Source organism: Mastomys coucha, unplaced genomic scaffold (assembly GCF_008632895.1).
Source record: "Mastomys coucha isolate ucsf_1 unplaced genomic scaffold, UCSF_Mcou_1 pScaffold5, whole genome shotgun sequence".
NCBI classification, from domain to species: domain Eukaryota; kingdom Metazoa; phylum Chordata; class Mammalia; order Rodentia; family Muridae; genus Mastomys; species Mastomys coucha.
The window spans coordinates 50,302,088-50,325,266 of record NW_022196911.1 but is presented as its reverse complement, the minus strand read 5'-3'; the positions used below and the strand labels follow the sequence as shown (position 1 = coordinate 50,325,266).

The window sequence follows — 23,179 nt, the reverse complement described above, 5'->3', positions numbered from 1 at the left end:
AGCTAGGGTGAGGAGTTGTCTCTGTGTCCTCTGGGATGGGCTTGGACTAAAACTCCTTGTTGAGTCTGCGGATACTCCAGAGTGGAAGAGATCTGTGGACAGCTATAAACCTGAGGCTGTGACAAGTGTCCCTAGTGGCCTCAGAGGCAGGCACAAACCATTCCCCTCTGCCACTTAGACCTGAAGAATCTTTATGTTGCCCCTGAAGCCTAAACACATTTCTTTCTCAAAGTCATTTTGAATAGTTAATCAGAAATCTACAACTATATCATTCAATTCATTCATTTATATAAGAAAGAAAATTTTGGCCCTAAGCCCATTATGCTTATTAAAATCCTTTCAGCAAATTTTAGACAGTAAAGTTGAAGCAGTTTCAATATTTTACTCTTTTTTTTTAGGTATCAGGGTTTGAATCCAATGTGCTAAGCAAGCTGTCTGCCATTGTATCGGTTCCTGTTCTTGTTACTGTGACTATAACAGCTTATGGAAGGGAAAGGTCATTTTGTCTAATGGGTTGAGAAGGGATAGATGTACCATGGCAGTAAGACATGGGGTGTGGCTTATCACACTGTGTCCACACTCAGGAAGCGGGACCAGGCTATAAAGCCCTAAGTGACCTACTTCCTCTAGGGAACTCTACCTTCTAAACTTTGTACAACTTTTCAAATCAGCTCTACAAGCTGAGCATCAAGTGTTCAGACACACAAACCTACAGAATCCCTTTTCACATTCAAACCACAACCACTGAGCTATATCCTGAGCCGCAATAGCCTACATTTTCATTTCAATGGTATTGTTTTCATTGTTTTTCTTCTGTGTGATAGTTGCAAAGTCTTTTAGTCTGGTATCTGTCGGTGCAATTGAATGCCATGGACTAGGTGACTGGTAAGGAGCTGATGAGGTTCAGGCCTAGAGAGATGCTCATTTAGTAGAGGGCTTGATGCCAAGCATGAAGACCTGAGATCCCCCATCCCCAGCACCCATGTATGAAAGCTGGGCATAGTGATGTGATGTGATGTGTGCCTGTAATCCAAATGCTGGACAGGGGAGGGGGACAGGAAGATCTTTGGGTTTTGCTAGCCAGCTGGCCTAGCTGCCTCAGTAAGCCCCAGATCAGTGAGAGACCCCCCTCCTAAGGACTCTCAGAAAAACAACATGAATAGACCCTGAGAAATGACACCTCAATGAATGAGGTTGACCTCAAGCCTCCAGATGTGCATGCACATACATGGGTGCACACCTGCACACACAGAAATATACACACACCAAAAAGAAAGTAGAAGCTTATCTGGCTTGCTATTATAGAGGTTGGGAAGTTAATGAATGTGGTACCAGCAGCTGGGGAGAGCTTCCAGTTGTATAACAGTTTAACAGAAGGCATTGCATGGAGACCAAGGATACCTATGGTATCTTGAGTCTGTCTTCTGCTTCTTTTGAAGCCACTAATGCCATCTCTGGTACACTTTCATGACCTCATCTAGTGTCAGTGATCTCCAGACATCAGCCACACAGGAACTAGGGGCTGAGTTTTCAAAACACGAACTATGAAGTTCACATTCAAACCATAGCACGCAATAAATTAGATCCATCGTGGTATGTTTGTACCATATTGTACCAATGACAGCATCTACCATGTGGTCTGTTTTCCTAAGTCAAACTTTATCATCGATCATTTGGGTAGGCAATAACAGGCTCTGGAGGTCAAAGTAGCCAGATTGATTTAAGACGATGGTGATGGTGACGGTGATGGTGATGGTGATGGTGACGATTATAAGTAGAATCATACTCTACTAGCGATATAAACTGAATATCCCCTAAATCATTATAGGAGGCAAGATTTTTGAAAAAACATAATATTCTAGGGAGGGTGAACAGTCAATCTAAAGGTAGAGAAGCTGGACCGGTGAAGCTTGTCACACGCTTATGTTCATGATGTGGGTGCACATGTATGTGTTGAGATCAGAAGTCAACCTTGGATATCATTCCTTGGGTGCCATCCATTTTGCTTTTTGAGTCAGGGCCCCTTCGTTGGCATTGAGTTATTCAGTTAGTCTAGGGTGGCTTGTCAGTACGCCCCAGAGATCTGCCAGTCTCATCCTCCCTGAGCTAAGATTAAGAGCATGTATCACCATGTCTTGCCTTTTGCATGCATTCTGGGGATCAAACTCAGGTTCCCCAGGCTGGGGTGACAAGCACGTTATTAAACAAGCCCCCTATAAGCCCTGTTTTCTTAACCTTTTACTTTGACACTAATTATAGGTGCATAGGAAGTTGCCAACTAGTTTGTGAATGAGCCCATCATCCTCCCAAGGACTTTTTGGGAGGGTTTAGAGCGGCTGCCTGAGAAATTCTCACTTTTGACATACCCTGCCTAGCACACTGGCTTTTATGAGGCCCTCCTGAGCCCTGCTGTGGGATGTACCCAGTGTAACTCTCACCCCTGGACTCTGCAGGTGCCAACGCTCAGGTGGTGTATGCACTGACGGACTCTGCTGATGGGCAGTTCTCTATTGATGCCACCTCAGGAGTGATTCGCCTGGAGAAGCCTCTGCAGGTCAGATCAAGCTCAGCTGTGGAGCTCACGGTCCGTGCCTCAGACCTAGGCACCCCAATACCACTGTCCACATTGGGCACTGTTACAGTCTCTGTAGTAGGCCTGGAGGACTACCTTCCCATCTTCCTGAACGCAGAGCACAGCACACAGGTGCCCGAGGATGCTCTAATAGACACAGAGGTGCTACACCTGGCTACCCTCACACGTCCGGGCTCAGAGAAGACTGGTTACCACATCACGGGAGGGAATGAGCAGGGGAAGTTCCGACTGGATGCTCACACAGGTGAGATGGGCAGGGCGCAGCTCAGGCCTTCTTTCGTGGGGGTATACTAGTTTTTCACATACAGGGAGCATCCATCCACACAGCCCCCTCCCCGCCTCCTAATCCTTTGATTATATATACACATTCCTCAGTTCTTAAGAGACCCATAGGTTGATCCCCTCACCCATGTGTGCTTAGCTTCCCTGAGAGGGCTGTGATTCTCCATATTTTCACCTAGAACTTCATCCAGGATATCAGAGATGCATCCACTTATCCCTCTTGGTGGCTTCTTCATCTCAGCACTTCGACTAAACCCAAGGAGGCTCGACATGCCTCTCTTCTTCCCTATACCAAACCCTTGCTGAAATCCAGTATTCAGGTAGCATAGGGCTCACTGCCTATCTAAAACCACTCCCAGCCGCCCCTGCATTTTCCATTATGATCATGAGGAAAGGCAGAACAATCCTCCTAACTATGGAGCCTGAGTCAAACCCACAGGGACTCACGGAAGGATCTCACTGCTCCATCTCATGCAGAGTCTTCCTACATACCCCAATGCACGGGAGCTCTCCCCCAACCCTTCAGACAGACCTCTGCCTTCCAGTTCCAACTGCCTTACCTCCATCACCTCTTCTCGCCTCAGGAATCCTGTATGTCAATGGGAGCCTGGACTTTGAGACACATCCCAAGTACTTCCTGTCCATTGAATGCAGCCGGAAGAGTTCCTCTTCCCTCAGTGATGTGACCACCATTGTGATTAATATCACTGATGTTAATGAACACCACCCTCGATTCACGCATGACCTGTACACTGTGAAGGTCTTAGAGAACGCCGTTGTGGGTGATGTCATCTTGACGGTAAGGACCCCAGCTTCACTTTTTGTAGGGTGTGGCCTCTGGGGGTGGCTCTTGTTTTACTCCCTCATGAGTTCCTAGTCATCATAAGCATAGCTTGGCTTATCAAGCCGGTGTTCTGTAGACTTGACCATGATTTGCAGTTTCTCAACAAAAATATGCCACATATGCCACATACTACTATCAGAGGAATTTGGTAAGGGCAATATTCAACAGGAGAGCAAAACAGAGGTTGATTCCCGATGTTGGCCCAATGCCTAAGACAGAGTGACATGGAGTGCCAGTGGGTGGGAAACAGGGATGAAGGGTATGTCATGTTACACTTCTTTGCATTTAAATGCACAGTTGCTCCTTCCTTCCATGAATCGCACTCATATTTAGTTCTTCAGGATTCCTCTCCATCTCCCTTCTGGTCTCTCCTTCTACCTTCATATGCATCCTGTGCCCCAAATGCACATCAACATGTTTCTTCCTGAACATGCCCGTGGTTTCAGACTTCCTTGCTCAGACCATTTACTCTGCCTGGAGTGTTCTTTCTGTGCCCAAACTCTTCCTTATCCTTTAGGGCTCCCTGAATCCTCTCTTACCCTTCCTGGAATGTCATTCCACTCTACTCTTGTGAGTAGATTCCCATGATAGTACCCACCATGATTAGAATTACCTGTAACATCAGATACAACACTTTCTAAGGGGGCATCATTTTACATGTTCCTCATACCCTGGCCTCCCAAGACCAACTCTGCTGTACCTTGTCACCATGAGGAAACAGGTGAACAAGTGTATCTGTGGCACACTGAGGTCACAAGAGGTTCTTTTGGGGTGGGGACCACCGACTCAATGGCAGCCATTGGGATATGAACATAGCCATCACTCTCAAGGCTACCATTCCTTTCTGGCTACTTTCGTGCCTGCATTCATGGTCTCCTTTCTCCTGCAGGTGTCAGCTTCTGATGACGATGGACCTGTGAATAATGTCATCACCTATAGCTTGGTAGGAGGGAACCAGCTTGGACACTTCGCCATCGACCCTAAGAAAGGGAAGCTTCAGGTGGCCAAGGCACTGGACTGGGAACAGGTGAGAGTCATGTCCAGGTTAAGCAGAAGTGTGGCCCTATAGCAGGTCCAGAGGGTAAAGGGCAAACACACCCTATCCTGATGTCCAGAGAGTACCCAGGATGATTCCTTTGTGAGATCTGAGATAGGAGACAAGCTGACAAGGGATCAATCCAGTGACAGCTACTATGGACTGGTACTGGCACCAGGCACTTATCTAGTTGCCTTAGGTCCATCTCACCATTAGATGGACACAGTTATCCTAGGAAGTACAACCTGATTTTACCCTCCCCCAGTTCAGTCTGCTTCCCAAGGCCTCAAAGTAAGGAGAAGCTGGATTGCAAATACTCTCTTTCTGTCTGATTCTGGCGCCTGAGTGCCAACGCTATGAGTAGGCAATACACCATGGGGCAGACGCCAGGGGTCTTATTTCTAATTCTTCAGTGTGCATCTTGTCACAGACCCCCAGCTATTCCCTGAGGATCCGAGCCACAGACAGTGGGCAGCCCTCATTGCATGAAGACACAGACGTGGCTATTGAAGTGGTTGATGTTAATGACAACCCACCCAGGTTCTTCCAGCTTAACTACAGCACTGCTGTCCAGGTAAGGACACCCTGAACTCATCCTCCTCTGTGTCTCTCTCAATGGGAGGAGCTTCCCAGGGGTGTCAGCCCACCCAACCAGCTGTGATCATTCCTAAAGGCAACACAGGGAATCAAAGAGGGGAGGAGGGAGAGCTGTGCATTATGGGATTGAGAAGAATTCTTGTTAGGCATTTATATGACCATCATTCTGTCCTATTTGGGATTCACCCCTGCCATTGAAGTAGGTAGGGTCAACCTCAGAGATTTCAGACATGAAGATACATGGAGGAAGAAAGGTGACATATTAACTCTCATACGTAGTCTACTTTTAAATATGAACATATATGTATATTTGTATACATATATAGTTACACACACATATTACGAAAGCAGAAAGGAGACTATTTGGGGAGGAGGAGGTCCAGAGGGATGGGGAAGGAAGGTGTAGTGAGAATTCTGGAATTTTGGTTTCTTTAAAAACACAGAAATATAAGAATATGTTTTCGTTTTAATCCCAGGTGTGTTGATAGGGGCCGCTTTGCAGCAGCTGAGTATAATTCGGGTCATGCTTTAGCAGAAGCATGGCTTTGCCATCTGCAGAGAGTTTTTACAACTATGTGACATTTGAAATTCTGGGAACTTTTCAGAGGGTATATAAATGTTAGAGCTCCAATAGGTGGGTGGTTGTTGGTCATGGGGTGGGGGGAGTTGTGGTTTGTTAGTAGTCATGTTCAAAGAAGAAACAAGAAGAAATTAGATTCAAGGGTCTCTCTCTCTCTCTCTCTCTCTCTTTCTCTCTCTCTCTCCTCTATCCCTTCTCTTCTATTTAGTGCTGAGGTATAAAGAGTGGGAAAAAGAATAACCAACAAAGTAGCAAAGTAGCAAAGACCAGCTACAAGCAAAGAAGAAAAAAGAAGAAAGAAATTAGATTCAGCTCTCTCTCTCTCTCTCTCTCTCTCCTATCTAGTGATGGGGTGAAACCTGGGTAAGGGATAAAGTGTGGTAAAAAGAAGAACCTACAAGGTAGCTAAGACAGGCTACAGGAAGAACTAGAAGGCTAGTGAGGTATATATACATACACATATAAACCATCATGATGAAACCCATTATTTTGTCTTCTAACTGAAAAAATGATGATTAAAAAATGTAAGTGCCACCACCATGCATCTTCTACGTACTAGCAATCTGTCAGCTGCGGGTTGGGGGCAGTCAGCAATGGCCTCTTCTAAAGGACAAGGGTTTGACCTTTGGTGTAAGATCCAGTACTGTACTCAGGGACACCAAAGGAAAACTACCAGGCCAGCTTTCAGCCTGGGCCCTGTCTGTGGGCAGAGGGATAAGTACTGGTCCCTGGAAGATGGGGCCACAAAGGAGGGACCGACAGGACTGGGGCTTATACCACTCTCTGGCTTACTGTTGTTCTTGGTCACAGGAGAACTCCCCCATTGGCATCAAAGTCCTGCAGCTGATCCTGGATGATCCCGACTCCCCACAGAATGGGCCCCCCTACTTCTTCCGGATCACTGAGGGAAACACAGGGTCTGTGTTCCGGGTGACTCCAGATGGCTGGCTGGTGACAGCTGGGAGCCTGAGCAGGAGGGCCCAGGAATGGTATCAGCTTCACATCGAAGTGAGTGCTGTGTGGATCCAAGCTGGTGTGTGTGGTGATGGGGGATAGGATGCCTGCTGGCAGACACAATGGCGGTGCTGTGGGGAAGAAGTATGTGTCTGGCAGTGGATGGGTGTGTGTGTGTGTGTGTGTGTGTGTGTGTGTGTGTGTGTGTGTGTGTGTATGTCTCTGTGTGCATGTGTGTGTATGTATGTCTATGTGTACATGTGTCTGTATGTCTGTGTGTGCATGTGTGTGTGTCTATGTATGTATATGTGTGTCTATCTGTCTGTAAATGTGTCTGTGGTTCATAGGTCTGTATGTCTCTGTGTGCATGTGTATATGTGTGTATCTGTATGTCTGTGTATGCATGTGTCTGTGTGTAACTGTATGTCTCTCTGTGTGCTTTTCTGACTGTCTGTGTATGTGTCTGTGTGTGTATAGGTCTGTATGTGCATGTGTGTGTGTGTGTCTGTCTGTATATGTGTCTTATGTCTGGGTATGCATGTCTCTGTGTGTGTCTGTGTGTATGTCTGTCTATATATGCCTATATTTCTGTGTGTACATGAGGGTGTATATCTGTATGTGTGTGCATATGTGTGTGTACATGTGCTTAACTATTCATGTGTGTGTACATGCATGTAGAGGCCTGAGAACAACCTTAACAGGGGATGTGAAGGGGATGGCTCCTTTTCTTGTGGCCTTCCAGTCTAAGTATGGAGTTAAACAATGAGTAGATAAAGAGGGAGTCACATCCTATGACTTGAGATAGGTGAATAAAGTAATGAGAGACTCACGGCAGGGGGCACTCGTATTTGTCACACAGGTGCTGAGTGGAGACCTGTGGGGGGCTTGGAGAGCACTCCAGACAGGAAGAATAAGACAGACATGGATAAGTGTCTGATAAGAGTGGATAAGCGTGTAGAATGACCTGTGATTGGAAAATAGAAAGTAGCGTAGGGAAGGAAACTGATGTATAGATAAAGTTGGTCCATCATAGTAGAGCAGGAGGATTGCTCACTGCATGGGGCTCTCCATTTCAGCTGGCTGGTATAAGCAGAAAGGCTCAGGTGGCACGGGTGGGGCAGGCTACAGTCAGACCTCTCCCAGTTCTGGGGGCTGAAGTTGGGATCAGACTGAAACTGTGGGCAGACCCTGGTGAGCGAGTGACCTCTTCCTACCCTGCATAAAAACAGTAGGCCAGTGCTGACTCTGCTTACAAGGATACTGTCTTTCAGCCTGAAATAGTAGTACAGTCTCATAATCCTAGTACTAGGGAGACTGAGGCAGGAAGATTGTAAGTGTGTGGTCAATCTGGGCTAGAAAGCAACTTCCAGGACAGACTGGGCTGCCTGTCAAGACCATGTCTTAAAACAAAGCAAAGGAGTTGTACACATCTGTAATTCCAAGTCTCGGAAGGCTGAGGTAGGAGGATTGTAAGTTCGAGGCTAGCCTGAATTATATATATCGCTAGATCTTGTCTCATAAAATAAGGGTTTTTTTTCCCTTAAGGCACTAATTATCATCACGAAGACTCCACCACTGTGATCTTATTTCCCAAAGGCTCCACTTACAAACAATGGGGATCGTATTTTAACATTTGAATTCTGTATGGACGGAAAAGCTAAGCTTCAGTGATAAATCCATCCACAGCAGAGAACACTCTGAGCTAGCCTTGGCAAGCCAGGTTGAACAATCACCCTAATTTTTTATATTTGTTTATATACTTGTTTCAATCCCCTGGAGCTGGAGTTCTAAGCAGCTGTGAGCCTTTCCATTGTGGGTGTTGAGAACAAAGCTTGCCACAAGCACTTGTAAGCACTGGCTGGAGGATGACCCCAGCCCTGATTCTCCTATCTAAGGAGGCCATGCCACCCTTGTTTCAAGCCTTCGTGAGTGTCACATGGCTGTGACACAGCCTTGTGTTCCTCAGCCTACTGTGGAGGCCAGCCCAGCCTTCCCTGCATTTGCTCCAGTGCCTTCCTGTTTAATTGAACATGCCACTTCTAACACACCCAGGACCCCTTCCCTGCTCTTCCTTCTTCAGAGGGACCTAAGTCAGTCCCTCACTTGTCTTCCTATCTGTTTATTTTCTTCGCTTTGTTCAAGCTGATAGCCTCTTACCTGTTTGGTAACTGCCTGTCCCTTGACCACAACAGAGGGCCCAGCCGCAGAAAGCTCTCAACTGGTCCAGAGACTTTCACACTCGCATTCTGAACATGTAGAAAAGGAAGGCTCTACCTCAGCCATGGAGGGGTATGAATACTGCTCAGAGCTACCTGCCAACAGTCTAGGGCAGAGAGTTGGGATAGAGGGCTGAGGAGGGAAGAAGTGTAAAAGATTGGCCAGTGCTGGGGAGCTGGCTCAGTCAGCATATGCAGGTATACACAAGTAAGTGCACACATGTGTGTGCACACACGTGGAAGTTTATTTGGAGAGATTTAGGAAGAGGCTCAGGGGAAATTTGTTGTTTTTCTGTTTCCATATTTCCTACAAACCCTTAAGAAATTCTCCAGCTCGTCCCTGTGCGCTGGAGTTTATCTTTTTCCAAACATGCATCACCTGTCTTGGCAGGTGTGGCGAAGGGAGGCTGCAGAGGCCGATAGGGATGCCAGCCTCAGCTGCAGTACTCTTGGGTACCAACGCTGTTTGTCTTACCCACAGGTGACAGACAGTGGCCTCCCCCCCTTGTCATCTTCCACGTTGGTCAGAGTCCACATCACGGAGCAGAGCCGCTACCCGCCCTCCACACTCCCACTGGAAATCTTCATCACCAAGGGGGAGGAGGAATTTCAGGGTGGCATGGTAGGTAAAATCCATGCCACCGACCGAGACCCCCAGGACACACTGACCTACAGCCTGGAGCAGGAGGGAAGCCTGGGTAGATACTTCACAGTGGGTGCATCCGATGGCAAGATTATTGCCTCTCAAGGACTGCCTCGTGGCCGCTACTTGTTCAATGTCACAGTCAGTGATGGGACCTTCGCTACCACCACTGGGGTCCATGTCCACGTGTGGCACATCGGGCAGGAGGCTCCACAGCAAGCTGTGTGGCTGGGCTTCCACCAGCTCACCCCCGAGGAGCTCGTGAGTGACCACTGGCGCAACCTGCAGAGATTCCTCAGCAATATCTTGGACATCAAACGAGCCAACATCCACTTGGCCAGCCTGCAGCCTGCAGAGGCCACAGCTGGGGTAGATGTGCTCCTGGTCTTTGAGGGGCATTCTGGAGCTTCCTATGATCTCCAGGAGCTGGCATCTGCCATAGCTCACTCAGCCAAAGAGATGGAACACTCGGTAGGAATTCAGATGAGGTCAGCTCTCCCCGTGGTACCATGCCAAGGGCCAAGCTGCCAGGATCAAACCTGCCAAGAGACAGTGTCCTTGGAGCCCAGGGTGGGGCCCTCGTACAGCACAGCCAGGCTCAGCATCCTGACCCCACGACATCACCTGGGGAGAAACTGCTCCTGCAATGGTAAGGACTGGGGATGGATTGCTGGGTCCTGGCTATTACGTGGATTACCTGCCTCCACGTAAACTCCCACCAAGGTTCGTGAGCATGGCTATAATCAAACTAAATGCCACAGGCTCACACAACTCTGGGAGTGACTTCACAAAGTCTAGTCGTGGGGTACTACTCACGTTCTCTCTGCTTTCTGGAATTCTGAAAGGAACAGTCGATTACAGTAGAAATAGTTCCTAAAAGCATAGACTGGGGCATCAGGCTCCCAAGGTTTACTTCTTTACCCTGGAGGGAATTCTTTGACCTCTCTATACCTGTGGGCTTTACTACTTATAAGGACATTCCAGGTACTCTTGGAAAAAGAACCTGATGGGCGCCTCCAGACATGTCAGCTCCTGATACCCTACTGTTAGCTCCCCAGCTTGCTCATATCGGCTCAAGAAGTAGACCCAACACAGGTTCAGACCTCAAGTTCCATCCTCTCCTAGTGGGTGGGTTCTGGGTATGTCCTTAGGTGGGTTCTGTAAAGTCCACTAAATTTCTGTTGCCCACTTATAAACTAGAATAATAACAGCACCCCCTCCACAATTAGTTTGGGGAGTTAACTTCCATATAGATATAATAGCACGTAGCCCATGGCTGGCCACAGTAAGGCCAGGATGATGCTGGCTGTCACCCACATGGAAGCAGTCAGTGCTGGAAAGAGCCTGCCGTGTACCAGGCTCCACATGGGTCATCAGTCCCTTCTGTGTTAAAGACAAGCATTGCTGTGCCTGAAACTGTACATCCTCCAATGGCGGCCAGGCTAGTCATGCACCGGTGTGTCCTATTCAGAGCCTTGCACTACGCAACCCCAGGAACTCAGTTTTCTGGAAAGACTCACCCAGTACACCTATCATGAAGACCTGCACCCTGAACCAGCTCATCTCTGTTAAAAGAAAACTAATGTAAGCTGGGGAAAATGGCTCAGTTGGGGAATGCTCACCATTCAAGTACGAGGACCTAAGTTTAGATGTCCCTCTTCTCCCCAGTGCTGAGGAGGTAGAGACAGGAGGATCTCTGAGTATGCTAGCCAGCCATCCTAGCTAGATCAGCCAGCTCTAGGTTCAGTGAGAGATACTGTGTTAACAAGTAAGATGAGAGCAACTGAAGAAGACAGCTACTATTGACCTGTGGCCCTCACATGCACAGGCATGCACATGTACATGCACCAACATAGAGGGGGTGGGGGGGCTGGCTTACCTTTTAGGGACCCGCCCAGCTTGCATTAGGAAGACTGTGGCTCAGATGTAGAGACTGACAGAGAACAGTGAGCCTAAGCTAGGGGCTAAGGGAGTTCCCTCTCTGTATTGTGCCCCCAAAAAACCTGCTGCAGGGAAAGCCATAATAGCTGAAGGCCCTGTCTGGACCACCTGGCAGCAGACAGTAGCGATTCTAAAAGCCAGTGCTGCTGCACATAGCTCCTAGGAGGGTGTGCTCAAAGAGACTGTTCTGGGTGTGCTGCTAAAACTTCTCATTGCGAAGCCGTGGGCAAGCCCTTCCTTTGGCATTCGACTGGAAGCATGTGGTCCCAGGACTCCACTTTGAGAAACCCTAGCTTGCTTGCTGACTGCCAAAATCATTTGGTGGGGGATGGGTTGGTTGTTTCGTTAACAATTTAAAAAAAATAGGACACCCAGAAAATTGATTCATGGGTCGTAAGCTCCTGATACCCGGGCAAGAGACTGCAGGAAGGGGCAATAAAGGAAAACGGGGAGCAGGGGGGGGGGCAGCTTAGGTCCAAGAAATCTCAAGATGCCAATACCTCAATGTGTTTTCCAAAAGTCAGTATATTAGTGTAGCAGGAAGCTCCGTCAAGGCTCAGACTGTGACCAGCATTGTGAAACCCACCTTTAGGCTCCCTTCCTCCATACCCACCATGGGAAGATTTTTTTAAAAAAAAAATCTGCCGGACCTTCAGCTGGCTGAAGAGCCAAGCATGACCCTGAACTCCTGATCCTCCTGCCCCCACCTCCTAAGTGCTGGGGTTACAAGCATATATGTGCTGCCCCACCCAGTTTATGCAGTGCAGGGGATAGAACACTTCGGATACTCTATCAACTGAGCCATAATGCATCCAGAGCATTTGAATCAGACTGTGCGACTGGGGAATCCCAGATGCTCTGTTTTAAATGAAACATCAACCAAATCCTGATACACAGTCACACTTGGGAATTCTTTTTTTTTTTAATAATCCTTTTCTTTTTTAAAGATTTCTTTATTATTATATGTAAGTATGTGTAAGTAGCTGTCTTCAGACGCACCAGAAGAGAGTGTCAGATCTCTTTACGGGTGGTTGTGAGCCACCATGTGGTTGCTGGGATTTGTGGTTGCTGCTCTGGAAGAGCAGTCAGTGCTCTTAACTGCTGAGCCATCTTGCCAGCCCCACATTTGGGAATTCTTGTCTCCCATCCATTAGTGTCTGCTACAAAGGAAAGACCAGGCTGAGGAGTTTCCGACTTTCAGTGTGATAGAATCCTTGTGTCTGGATTCCTTGGATCTACGCTGCCCCCCCCCCCCCCCCCCGCTTTCCTTTCTTACCCCTTCCTGCAATCTCTTGCCCAGGTATCAGGAGCATAGGCCGTTTACTCATCCTTTGTCCTGAGGGTGAACAGGCAGGTTCTTCACGCTGGGGCATTAGGGCTATCAGAGCTGAGTCCACGTCTAGGGAAGGCAGTGCTTCCATTGATGCCACAGTTTTCAAAGCACAGTACTTCCAAAGGTCACCGCCTAAGAGCGCATGGTGGTCAAAACAGCCAAGCTGAAGACGCACGCCCAATCCTGCTGCTCAGGCGAAACTGTAGTCTCTGGCCTACAAAACTGTATATTAGAAATAAGTAATGGGCCGGGCAGCAGTGGTGCATGCCTTTAATCCCAGCACTTGGGAGGCAGAGGCAGGCGGATTTCTGAGTTTGAGGCCAGCCTGGTCTACAGAGTAAGTTCCAGGACAGCCAAGGCTACACAGAGAAACCCTGTCTGGAAAAAACCAAAACCAAACCAAAACAAAAACAAACAAACAAAAAGAAATCAGTAACATGGTCGGGGATGCCAGTCTTGTCAGAGGTTTAGATCCCTCCATCCATCACTAGTTCCCTTTCTTTATCACAGAGTAGCCCTTGACCCCTCAAGAGTGTCATGGCTTGGGAAGTTCCCTGATTACCCAAGGAGAAGAGAAACCCCTGGGTTGTTGAATCTCAAATGGCTGGAGAACCCTTTTCAGTTTTACTTCCTGTCTCCTGGTGAGAGCCAAAATATATGGGTAGCGCTGGATTTAAAATCTTGGCTTCCCACACCTGATTAGCTGACTTTTCTTTTTTCTTCATGGTGGAAGCACCATTCCTGATCCTCAGGCTGGAAGTGATTCTGTGGAACCTATACCCAGGGGGAGGCATACAGGGTGACAGCCCAGCTCCCTTTGTGGCTCTGGGAATGTGATCCACCTGATGCCAGCCTGGGCTCTTCGCATATCAAATGTGGAAAGTGACCTGTTTGCCACCCAAAGGTTGAATGAGACAAAAATCAGTCTAAGGGACCTGTGACACCTCAAGGGTAGTAACACCTCTGGTTCATTCGCAGGTACCACCTTGAGGTTCAGTGGTCAGAGCTACGTGCGGTATAGGCCCCTAGAAGCTCAGAACTGGCAGATCCATTTCTACCTGAAAACGCTTCAGCCATGGGCCCTTCTAATGCTCACCAATGAGACAGCCTCCATTTCCTTGAAGGTAAGGTGACTCCCACCTGAGTGGCTTCCATGAGCATCCCAGACTGGGAAGATGAAGAAGGGGTGCAGGGAGGATGTCTGAGCCAATTCCTGGCAGAGAATCCCCTCATGCCTTTCAAGGATGCTGAGTGGGACTGTCAGTCAGAACACAGGGACACAGGACTTCTACCTAGAGACATATAACCCAGGCCATTCAGGGGTGGGGCTGCTTGCTCTGTGGGATGAGAAATTCCTGGAAGATAGTGAAAAGGATGTGAACCCACACAACCCTGGCACTGTAAGAATGTTTTTAGTGTGTGTGTGTGTGTGTGTGTGTGTGTGTGTGTGTGTGTGTAGGACCGCCCCCCACCCAGTGTCTGGCCACCCCACCACCGAGGGCCCGCAGGTTCCTCCCACTGCGGTCTGTGCGAGGTTGCACCAGCTGTCCCTGGGCCCGTTCCCCCATCCCCACCCCCTACCGCGCAGCCCCCTACACATCCCCACGGAGGGGAAAGAGAGGACGTGGAGGTGGGGCAGAGGGAAAACATTTGGGCACCGCGGGGAGAAGGGAAGGAAAGGAGGGGGTCTTCCGGGCATGAGAGGGGGTGGCGGTGACATACTCATTTATGCTCAGTCTCTCAAGGCTTCATGTTATGTCCCATGGAACTCTCATCTGCTACCTGGTCACGTGGCACCCACAGTCAGGATGCAGAGAGACATATATGCTGGTGCCCAACTCTCTTCCCCCTTCTATCCAGCCCAGGATCCCATGCCCACATTCGGGATGGTCTTCCCTCCTCAGTTAAGCCTTTCTAGAATCTTCCTCATAGACATACCTGGTTGTGTGTTTCCATGGTCATTAGTTGCCAATGGAGAAAACACATCTCAGGGAGATAGCTGCCTGGGCATGTTGGGAGTATTGGTCATTAGATGAACAACAGGAGACTGTTGGCATTCCTTTTGTTTTTAACTTTTTATTGGCTCTCCTACGCTCGACTGTTGGCATTCAACAATAGCCTAGCATCCACAGGGCTCCATGAAGCAAGCAAGGTAGACAGAGCTCACAGCTGGGGTCAGAGTGTAATGGAATTTGGACTGGTGTGTGTGTGTGGGGGGGGGGTCAGTGAAGGTCGCAGAGGGCCTTGTAAAGACTTTGCTTTCTTCTGAGCAAAACAGAGGGTTTCAGAAGACCCGTAGCAAACACAGTGGTCTGCCTTATTGTCATCATGGTGCCTGGTTTGAAAATACAGTTTAGAGAAACAGAGACAGAAACAGAGAGACCCAGACAGGAGGGGAAGGCACCAATAACCCAGGTGAATGATGGTGGCTTGTGGGTGGACATCAGGCTAATGACAGTTCACTGTGAAGAAAGTGTCAGCTTTGGGAAGGAATTAGAAGCCAACAGCCTTTCTGGGTGCTCGGAAGAGGGAGTAGAGAGAGCATGGGGGGGTGTGGTTTGGCCTGAGCCACTGGAAGGGTGGAGCTGCTGCCGAAAGACTTGGGTAGAAGAGGTTGGGGTATTAGGAGCTCAGATTAGACATGTGGGCTTCCAGGAGGTAGCAAAACCAGTCTAGTGTTATGAGAGAGGTCTGGGCTAGGGCTGGAGGAACAGAGGGTCAACAGCACATGTATGTTACTGAAAGCCCTAAGGCTGCAGGAGAACACCAGGGAGTATAGCTCAGAAAACAGGCTAAGATCCTTACTTAGAGCACAGTCCAATGAAGAGAGAAGACAGAAGACAGAGAGCCACCAAAGGGTATGAAACGTGAGCCTTCAAATGGGTTTAGGAAAAAAAAAAATTCTTGGAGTACGGCATCCAGGAAGACAAGTAATCATTTGGATCATTAAGAAGCCGGGGGTTGGGCTTAATGAGGGAGAGCTTGACTAGTGTGTGCAAGACTCTGGGATCATCCTAAGAAGAAGGGGAAGGGAAGAAAATGAAGTAGAGGAAAGAGAGGAGGAAGTACTGGGGGAATATGAGGAGGAGGAGGAAGAAAAAGAGGAGGCAAGAAAAGGAGAAGAAAAGGAAGAAGATGGAGGGGAATGATAAGGATGTGAAGAAACAGGAGGAAGAGGAGAATAAGGAAGATGGGAGAAGAGGAGGAGACAAAGGAAGAGGGGGAAGGATAGTGGGCAGAAGGAGGAGGAGACAGCCATGATTAGCTGAGTGACTGCCTGCTGAGAGCGGAGCAGAATGGAAAGGTCTGACATTTGACTCAGCAACACAGACCACACGGAACACTGTGAACACAGCAGTGGTTTTTATCACAGGGCAGATGGGTCCATTTGAGGGACGGAGAAAGAAAATTATTCTAAGTTCAAGACATTTTTTTTTTTAAGATTGGCAGCCTGACTGTGTTTGTGGGGTGGCTGAAATAATCCCATAAGGAATGGTCATAATGCAATTCAGTAGAAAGGAGGCTGGAGAACCTGGTGTTGGAGGAGGTGAAGGGGACATGGGTCAATAGAGGGACCAACTGAAGAGGACAGTTGTATGTCAGAGCACCTGCAAGCACCCTTGGCCCCTTCAGCAGGAAACAAGGCCATCAGCTGAGAGCTCCGTGTCTGAGGAGAGAAAAGTTGTGTTCAGTCACAAGTGGTTGATCTGATGCTAGGCAGCACTGGAGGCTCATCTGCCACTGGGGTCATGGGATGAAGGCTGGACAGTGGATGAGGACACTGGAAGACATCATTTCCTCCAACAAGGTTCAAATTTTTCTAAAGAAACTGCCTGGCCCATAATAAACAGGAAAATATTTGGTCCCGGGCATGCCTAGTTTCTGTTGTCTTGTTTTTGTTTTTGTTTTTCAACACAACATCAACCTGATGCTTGCCAGCACAGGCGACTGAACCTGGATCAGAGGCTTATGAGCCAAGCACACTCCCACTGAGATACATGCCCGAGCTGTGCTTTTTCTGTTTTGCAGCAGGGTCTCACTGTGTCTCCCAGGTTGGCCTGGTGCTCTATAAGCATACCTATCTGTTGAGAGTAAAGAAAACTAGAATGTTCTAAGCCAGAGGTTTTCTAACAGGGCAGCTTTGGGTGTTGCTGCTCAGGTGTCCTCCACTTTGGTGTTTTGTCTCTTGCTAGTCTGGAGCGGAACACTTAGGCTAGGTTAACTGGTCTATGCACAGTCACTAATGATCTAAAACACAGGGTCCCATCAGTAAGGTATCTTTGGGCCTCAGTTTCCTTATCTGTCAAATGGGATCTTGACCATTCTATGAAATACAGTGAGGACTGGATGGGATTTTGAAGGCATTTGGATTCTTCAGAGACAATCTCTGAAGCATTTGAAAATTCTTGGAAATGGGGATGTAGCTCAATTGGTGGCATGCGCCATGAAGTAGATCCAATCCCCAGCACCATGTAAGTGAGATATGATGGTGAACAGCTGTAATTCTAGCAAATTAGGAGGCAGAGGCAGGAGGATCAGGAGTTCAAGGTCATCCTTGGCTACATAGCAAAGGGTGTGTATGTGGGGGCAGGGGGAGAACCACTGAAAACCTGTCACAGGATTACAGAAATTCTTTTTTTGTTGATGGCTATCTGTGCTCTCTTTCAGCTGGCCAATGGCTTCCTCCATCTGGAATACCGCTGTCCTGGTGGTTACTATGGAAACCTTTCCTCCCGTCATCCTGTGAATGATGGGCATTGGCACTCCATGCTGTTGGAGGAGGACACATCTATTCATCTGTTGGTCGACAGCACAGACAACATTTCCCTTGTCATCCCAGAGCAATGTCAGGGTCTGAGGACTGAGAGACACTTGCTGCTGGGTGGCCTTGTCCCCTCAAATCCTTCCTCAAATGTCTCCCTGGGTTTTGAAGGTTGCCTGGATGCCATTGTGGTTAACGGTGAGAGGTTAGAGCTGCTTGGCCGTGGAAAGGAGATGGTGGGCCGGCTAGAGACATGGGCCCTCAGCCAATGCTGCTGGCCCAGCACTGCCTGCAGCCAGAACCCATGCCTCAATGGTGGGAGCTGTTCACCTGCCCTTGGATCAGGTACGGACTGGAAAGATGACCCCCACCCCCACCGAGGTTTATCTCAAAGGTCCCTGACAGTGATCTATCCCTGTATCTCACTGCAGAGTTGGCAGGGTAGGGTCTCTCACCATAGCCCAGGGTGATCTTGGGCAAGCCACTAGTATCTAACAGATAAATGGTTCTTGAACTACAGCACAAAGGCACAGATTTTACTGGGCCCTCCAACTACAAGCTGATTGCTCACTCACCTTCCTCTCCCTCCCAGGCTACCTGTGCAGGTGCCTCGCTCCATTCTCTGGCAGGAACTGTGAACTTGGACGGGAGAATTGTACTTTTTCTGCGCCCTGCCAAGAAGGTGGCACATGTGTCTCCTCTCCTGAAGGCACTTCCTGTAACTGCCCTCACCCTTACACAGGTGACAGGTAAGCCCAGAGGAGCCTCATGCCCTGGCTCCTTACACTGGAACTGGGAGTGATCTTTGCCCTCCTGCCTCTCGGGAGGCCAGTGTGAATTCAGAAGCCCAGCCTCTGGGCCTTTTCCGCCTATGACTTTCTTACATCAGGACATTGTGCGAGGGAAGGTTTGTGGGAAAAGGCGGTTTCCCAAGCCCAGTTCCCAACCACCTGAACCAGGCTCACGACAAAGGACCTAGAAGTCACACAGCTCACCAGCTCTTCAGGGCATGTCAACTCTGGCTGGCATCTGCAGAAAAATGACCACACTTGCTTTGTACTGTGTGTCCCAGAGACACTTGGGGAAACTGATTCCTCTGCTGGGCCCAGGAATGGGTCTGTCTCAGACCCCACTGCAAAACTCTGTACCCTGCTCCCAACTAGGCTAGGCCATGAAGGTTGTTAGGGAAGGAGGACACATTCTAGAAACAAAGCACTTGAACAGGCATCTAGTGTTGGAGACCAACAAGGCCTGGTGAGCCTCCTGTCTCTGCTTCTCACACTTTGGAGCCAACACATCTAGATTTTTATGTGGATGCTAGTGATTCCAATTCAGTACCTCACACTTGGACAGTATGCGCCCTTACCCACTGGGCTATGTCCCCAGCTTCAACTGCACACACACACACACACACACACACAGACATGAGTGGGTGAAGTCACAGGATTGGGGGTGAGGCCTCTCTTCCATGGGGCTGGAAAAATAGCTCAGTGGTTAAGAGCACTTGTTGCTCTTTCAGAGGACCTGGGTTTGACTCCCAGCCCCTACATGGTGGCTCACGAACGATCTATAGGATATTATTCCCTCTTCTGGCCTCAGAGGGTATTCGACACACATGTGGTGCATAAACATACATGCAGAATAGTTTTTTTGTTTGTTTGTTTTTCTGTTTGTTTTTTTTTTAAAGAGGGGCCTTCAAAAGTCCGCTAAGTACTTCTCATTCTCTGCAGGTGTGAGATGGAAGCAAGGGGTTGCTCTGGAGGGCGCTGTCTCATCACTCCTGAGATTAAGAGAGGGGACTGGGGACAGCAGGAGTTTCTGGCAATCCTAGTAGCCTTACCTCTCATCATCATTGCCACCGTGGGACTCCTCCTCTACTGCCGTCGCTGCAAGTCTCACAAGCCAGTGGCCATGGAGGACCCAGACCTCCTAGCCAGGAGCATCGGTGTTGACACTCAAGCTTCGCCTGCTATTGAACTTGACCCCCTGAATTCCGGCTCCTGCAACAACTTAAACCAACTGGAGCCCAGCAAGACCTCAGTTCCAAATGAACTTGTCACCTTCGGACCTAGCTCTAAACAGCGGCCAATGGTGTGCAGTGTGCCTCCCAGGCTCCCACCAGCTGTAGTCTCCTCCCACCCTGGCCACGAACCCATCATCAAGAGGACCTGGTCAGGCGAGGAGCTGGGTCAGTATAAGCAGAAGTCCTGTGGCTCGGGGATGGATGGGAGGAGTTGAAAGCCCGAAATACTTCATTGGTACACATGTTGGTATACAGTGGAATAGCCATTGATCAAACTAATTTCTGGGTACAGGGCATGAAGGGATGCATTCCAGGTCACAGTGCATAGACGACTGGAGAAGATGCTAAGTCTCTTGACCCAGGGTTTGCAGCTCATGGTATCAGTTCTATGACACAGCCCTCTAAACTCCCAAGTCACACCATAGGACTGATTGATGTTCATGTCATGAAAGGTAGACTTGGGTGGACTTGGGAAATGAAGGGAGGATGTCTGCACCTTTGTGCTGTTCAGGAAATGGAAACGTTCTGACAGTCCAATCTGGAAGTGAGGCTTGGCTGGCCTAGGTTAGGGAACTACAGCCCCTCTCATCTTGGGCTCAGAAGGAGGCAGGTTTGTAAAGTGTATGTTCCCCAGTAGTTACAACAGGTATTGTCATGGTATGTCACCGAGGCCATAAAGATGAAATGAGTTGCTCTAAATCTCAACTTGTCATTGGCAGAGACAGGTGTGGGATAAGGGGACTCCTTCCAAGCCCTCCTCTCATCCCATCACCCCCTGTGACAGGCACGGTGCCATCACCAAGTCCACAGTGTGCATCCATTTTCCTTCAGTTCTTAGATTATACTCTCAATTGCAGCTGCCTAATGGAAACATGGATGGTAGAGAACTGTCCATGGTTCTCTTAGGCCTCCCTTCTCACTGACCCAGGTTGGTAGTAGAGATTCGCGAGATGGGCTGGCATTGAGTTTAGCCTTAGGCTTCAATTTGCCTTCACTGGACTGTAGACCCATCCCAGCTTCCAGAGACATGTACAGATAGGTCACATGCCCACCAGCTCCCTGAGCTATCCCTACCAAATGTCAAGTCATTGATAGCCCCTGGAATGCACCATGGAGACTTTCACAGACCTCACTAAATCTTACTGTTCTCTTTCAGTATACCCAAGTGGAGCCGCAGTCTGGCCTCCAACTTACTCCCGGAAGGAGCATTGGGAATATCCACATCCTGAAGCAATACAGGGACCTCTGCCACCCTCTCCACGACGCCATGTTGGTCCTGCCGTGATGCCAGATCCCACTGGGCTCTATGGGGGTTTCCCTTTCCCCCTGGAACTGGAAAACAAGCGGGCACCCCTCCCACCCCGTTACAGCAACCAGAACCTGGAAGATCTGATGCCTCCACGGCCTCCCAGTCCGCGGGAACATCTGCTTGCTCCCTGTCTCAACGAGTACACAGCTATCAGCTATTACCATTCACAGTTCCGCCAGGGAGGGGGTGGGCCCTGCCTGGCAGAAGGGGGGTATAAGGGGGTGAGCATGCGCCTCAGCAGGGCTGGACCCTCCTATGCTGACTGTGAGGTGACTGGTGGGCCTGCCACAGGGCGGAGCCAACCTCGAGCTCCTCCCAACTACGAGGGCTCAGATATGGTAGAGAGTGACTACGGAAGTTGCGAGGAAGTCATGTTCTAGCTTCCTGCTCTCAGAGGAAAGCATGGGGAAGGCCCAGCCCCACACTGTCTTCCAGTGTCATGAGAAGTGAGTTGGGTGTGGCTGGGAGAAAAGGGGAAGCCACCACGTCCCCAGCCCAGATGTCCATCTCTTAAAATGTGCTCTTCGGGTCCCAAGCTTGTCCTTGAGGGTGGAGGGAATCTGAAGGTAAAGCGTAAAAATGGCGGTAGGGCCCCAAGAAAGAGGAGGTGCCCAGACAGGTACACGCTGGGATGAGAACTAGGAGGGTAATCCCTTAGATCCGCCAGCTCCCAGCCCCAGCAAGAAAGAGCTCCAAGCACCAGCTCGGCGTGTCTGGGCCACATTCTTACAGCTTCTCACAGGCCCATCATGGGGCAGGCAGGTTTGTGCCCAATAGGCAACCATGCATGCATCTACTGTGGAGGAGAGACCGGGGCCTTCTGAGATCCATGCAGTGGTCTCCTAAGGGCCCGAAGGGCAAGCAGCCTGCAAGCACGTGCTACAGTCACCTGAGTATCTGCTTTGTGTGTACATTTGGGACATCTATGCCAAGTGTCTCATGTTGGCGCCATTCTAGGCACTGGCAGCGAGAACATTCTTGGAAGTTGAGTCACTTGGACTTCCATCTTCTGGAAGTCTTGTTCTTGAAGCTTCAGGACTTGTTCCCCCTCTGCCGGTGGGAATCCTGCCTGGAACCTTCTGCACTGAAGAACCCAGATCTCGAGGAATGCTGAGTTAATTGTCCCAAACTTCCCAGGGCACTTTTGGCCAAGAGCAAGAAGGAAGTAGTTCATTTGACAAATTCTTAGGCACTTTTCAACCTTGCTGTCTGGCTGTGTTTTCCCAAGGGGATTTCTTCTTGTTTAGACACAAAGAATTCAACTGCCATCCAGGACCAGGTGGAGGTGGAGAGCCAGCCAGCGGACTCGGGCCCGACACCCCGCCTTCTCCCTCCCCTTCATCACAGATGCCTGCCAATCAAGTGTTACCCACACTGACTCAGCCCTATGCATGGAGGGTCAGTGTGGGCACATGTCTGCACATGTGGGCACCCATGGACCGTGTGTCTGCACACATATGTAGAAAGTTATGTAGCTGGGAGTGGCAGAGACTGGAAGCCAGGGAGGCCTGTAGTGGCCTGAACACTCTGTCCTCTGCCTGTCCCTCTCTGGTCCACTGCCTTTTCACATGTGTGGTTTTGAAGTTAGAAGTCAAGAGGAAGAGCCACAGAGACCCCCACCCACAGAGCGGTTCAGAGAGACTGCTGTGTGGGAGGGCGCACTCGTCGGCCGTGTGTGACTGTGGGTGTGACTGATTGCACAAGTGGTTTGGTGGCCATTTGATTTTTTTTTTTAACAATAAATATCTTTTTTACTGTTATTTTCTGTGTCACTTAGAGCACTTCAGTTTGGGGCAGGGCCATGTCAAGAGAGTGTACAAGTCCAAGTTCATAGAGAATTCAGGAGCTGGAAGGGTTGATCAGTCTGACACCTGCTAAACTAGACTGCAGAGCTTAACCAGACATGAAGTCAGAGGTCTGGATGGGGCCAGAACACTATTTGGGGGAAATGCATCTGATTCTAATACACCTTCTCAAGCTCAATTTTTAAAAAGATCTTTGAGATGGGCATGCCTTTAATCCCAGCACTTGGAAGAGACAGGCAGAGCTCTGAGAGTTAGAGGCCA

The 23,179-nt window shown here is 49.2% G+C and overlaps 1 protein-coding gene across 2 annotated transcripts in view; it reads left to right on the top strand.

Moving 5' to 3' along the window:
* Nucleotides 1-22,872, top strand: part of Fat2 (FAT atypical cadherin 2) — an 89,948-nt gene extending 67,076 nt beyond the window's left edge. For both annotated transcript variants that reach the window (XM_031351603.1, XM_031351604.1), the window contains 11 exons: nucleotides 2,454-2,837; nucleotides 3,460-3,674; nucleotides 4,609-4,746; nucleotides 5,186-5,329; nucleotides 6,743-6,940; nucleotides 9,584-10,394; nucleotides 13,998-14,143; nucleotides 17,688-18,126; nucleotides 18,374-18,530; nucleotides 19,512-19,969; nucleotides 20,961-22,872. In XM_031351603.1, coding sequence (XP_031207463.1) covers nucleotides 2,454-2,837; nucleotides 3,460-3,674; nucleotides 4,609-4,746; nucleotides 5,186-5,329; nucleotides 6,743-6,940; nucleotides 9,584-10,394; nucleotides 13,998-14,143; nucleotides 17,688-18,126; nucleotides 18,374-18,530; nucleotides 19,512-19,969; nucleotides 20,961-21,493 — 3,623 coding nt within the window. In that variant the 3' untranslated portion in view covers nucleotides 21,494-22,872. The remainder of the gene's footprint in view (nucleotides 1-2,453; nucleotides 2,838-3,459; nucleotides 3,675-4,608; nucleotides 4,747-5,185; nucleotides 5,330-6,742; nucleotides 6,941-9,583; nucleotides 10,395-13,997; nucleotides 14,144-17,687; nucleotides 18,127-18,373; nucleotides 18,531-19,511; nucleotides 19,970-20,960) is intronic.
* Nucleotides 22,873-23,179: the final 307 nt, after the last annotated feature.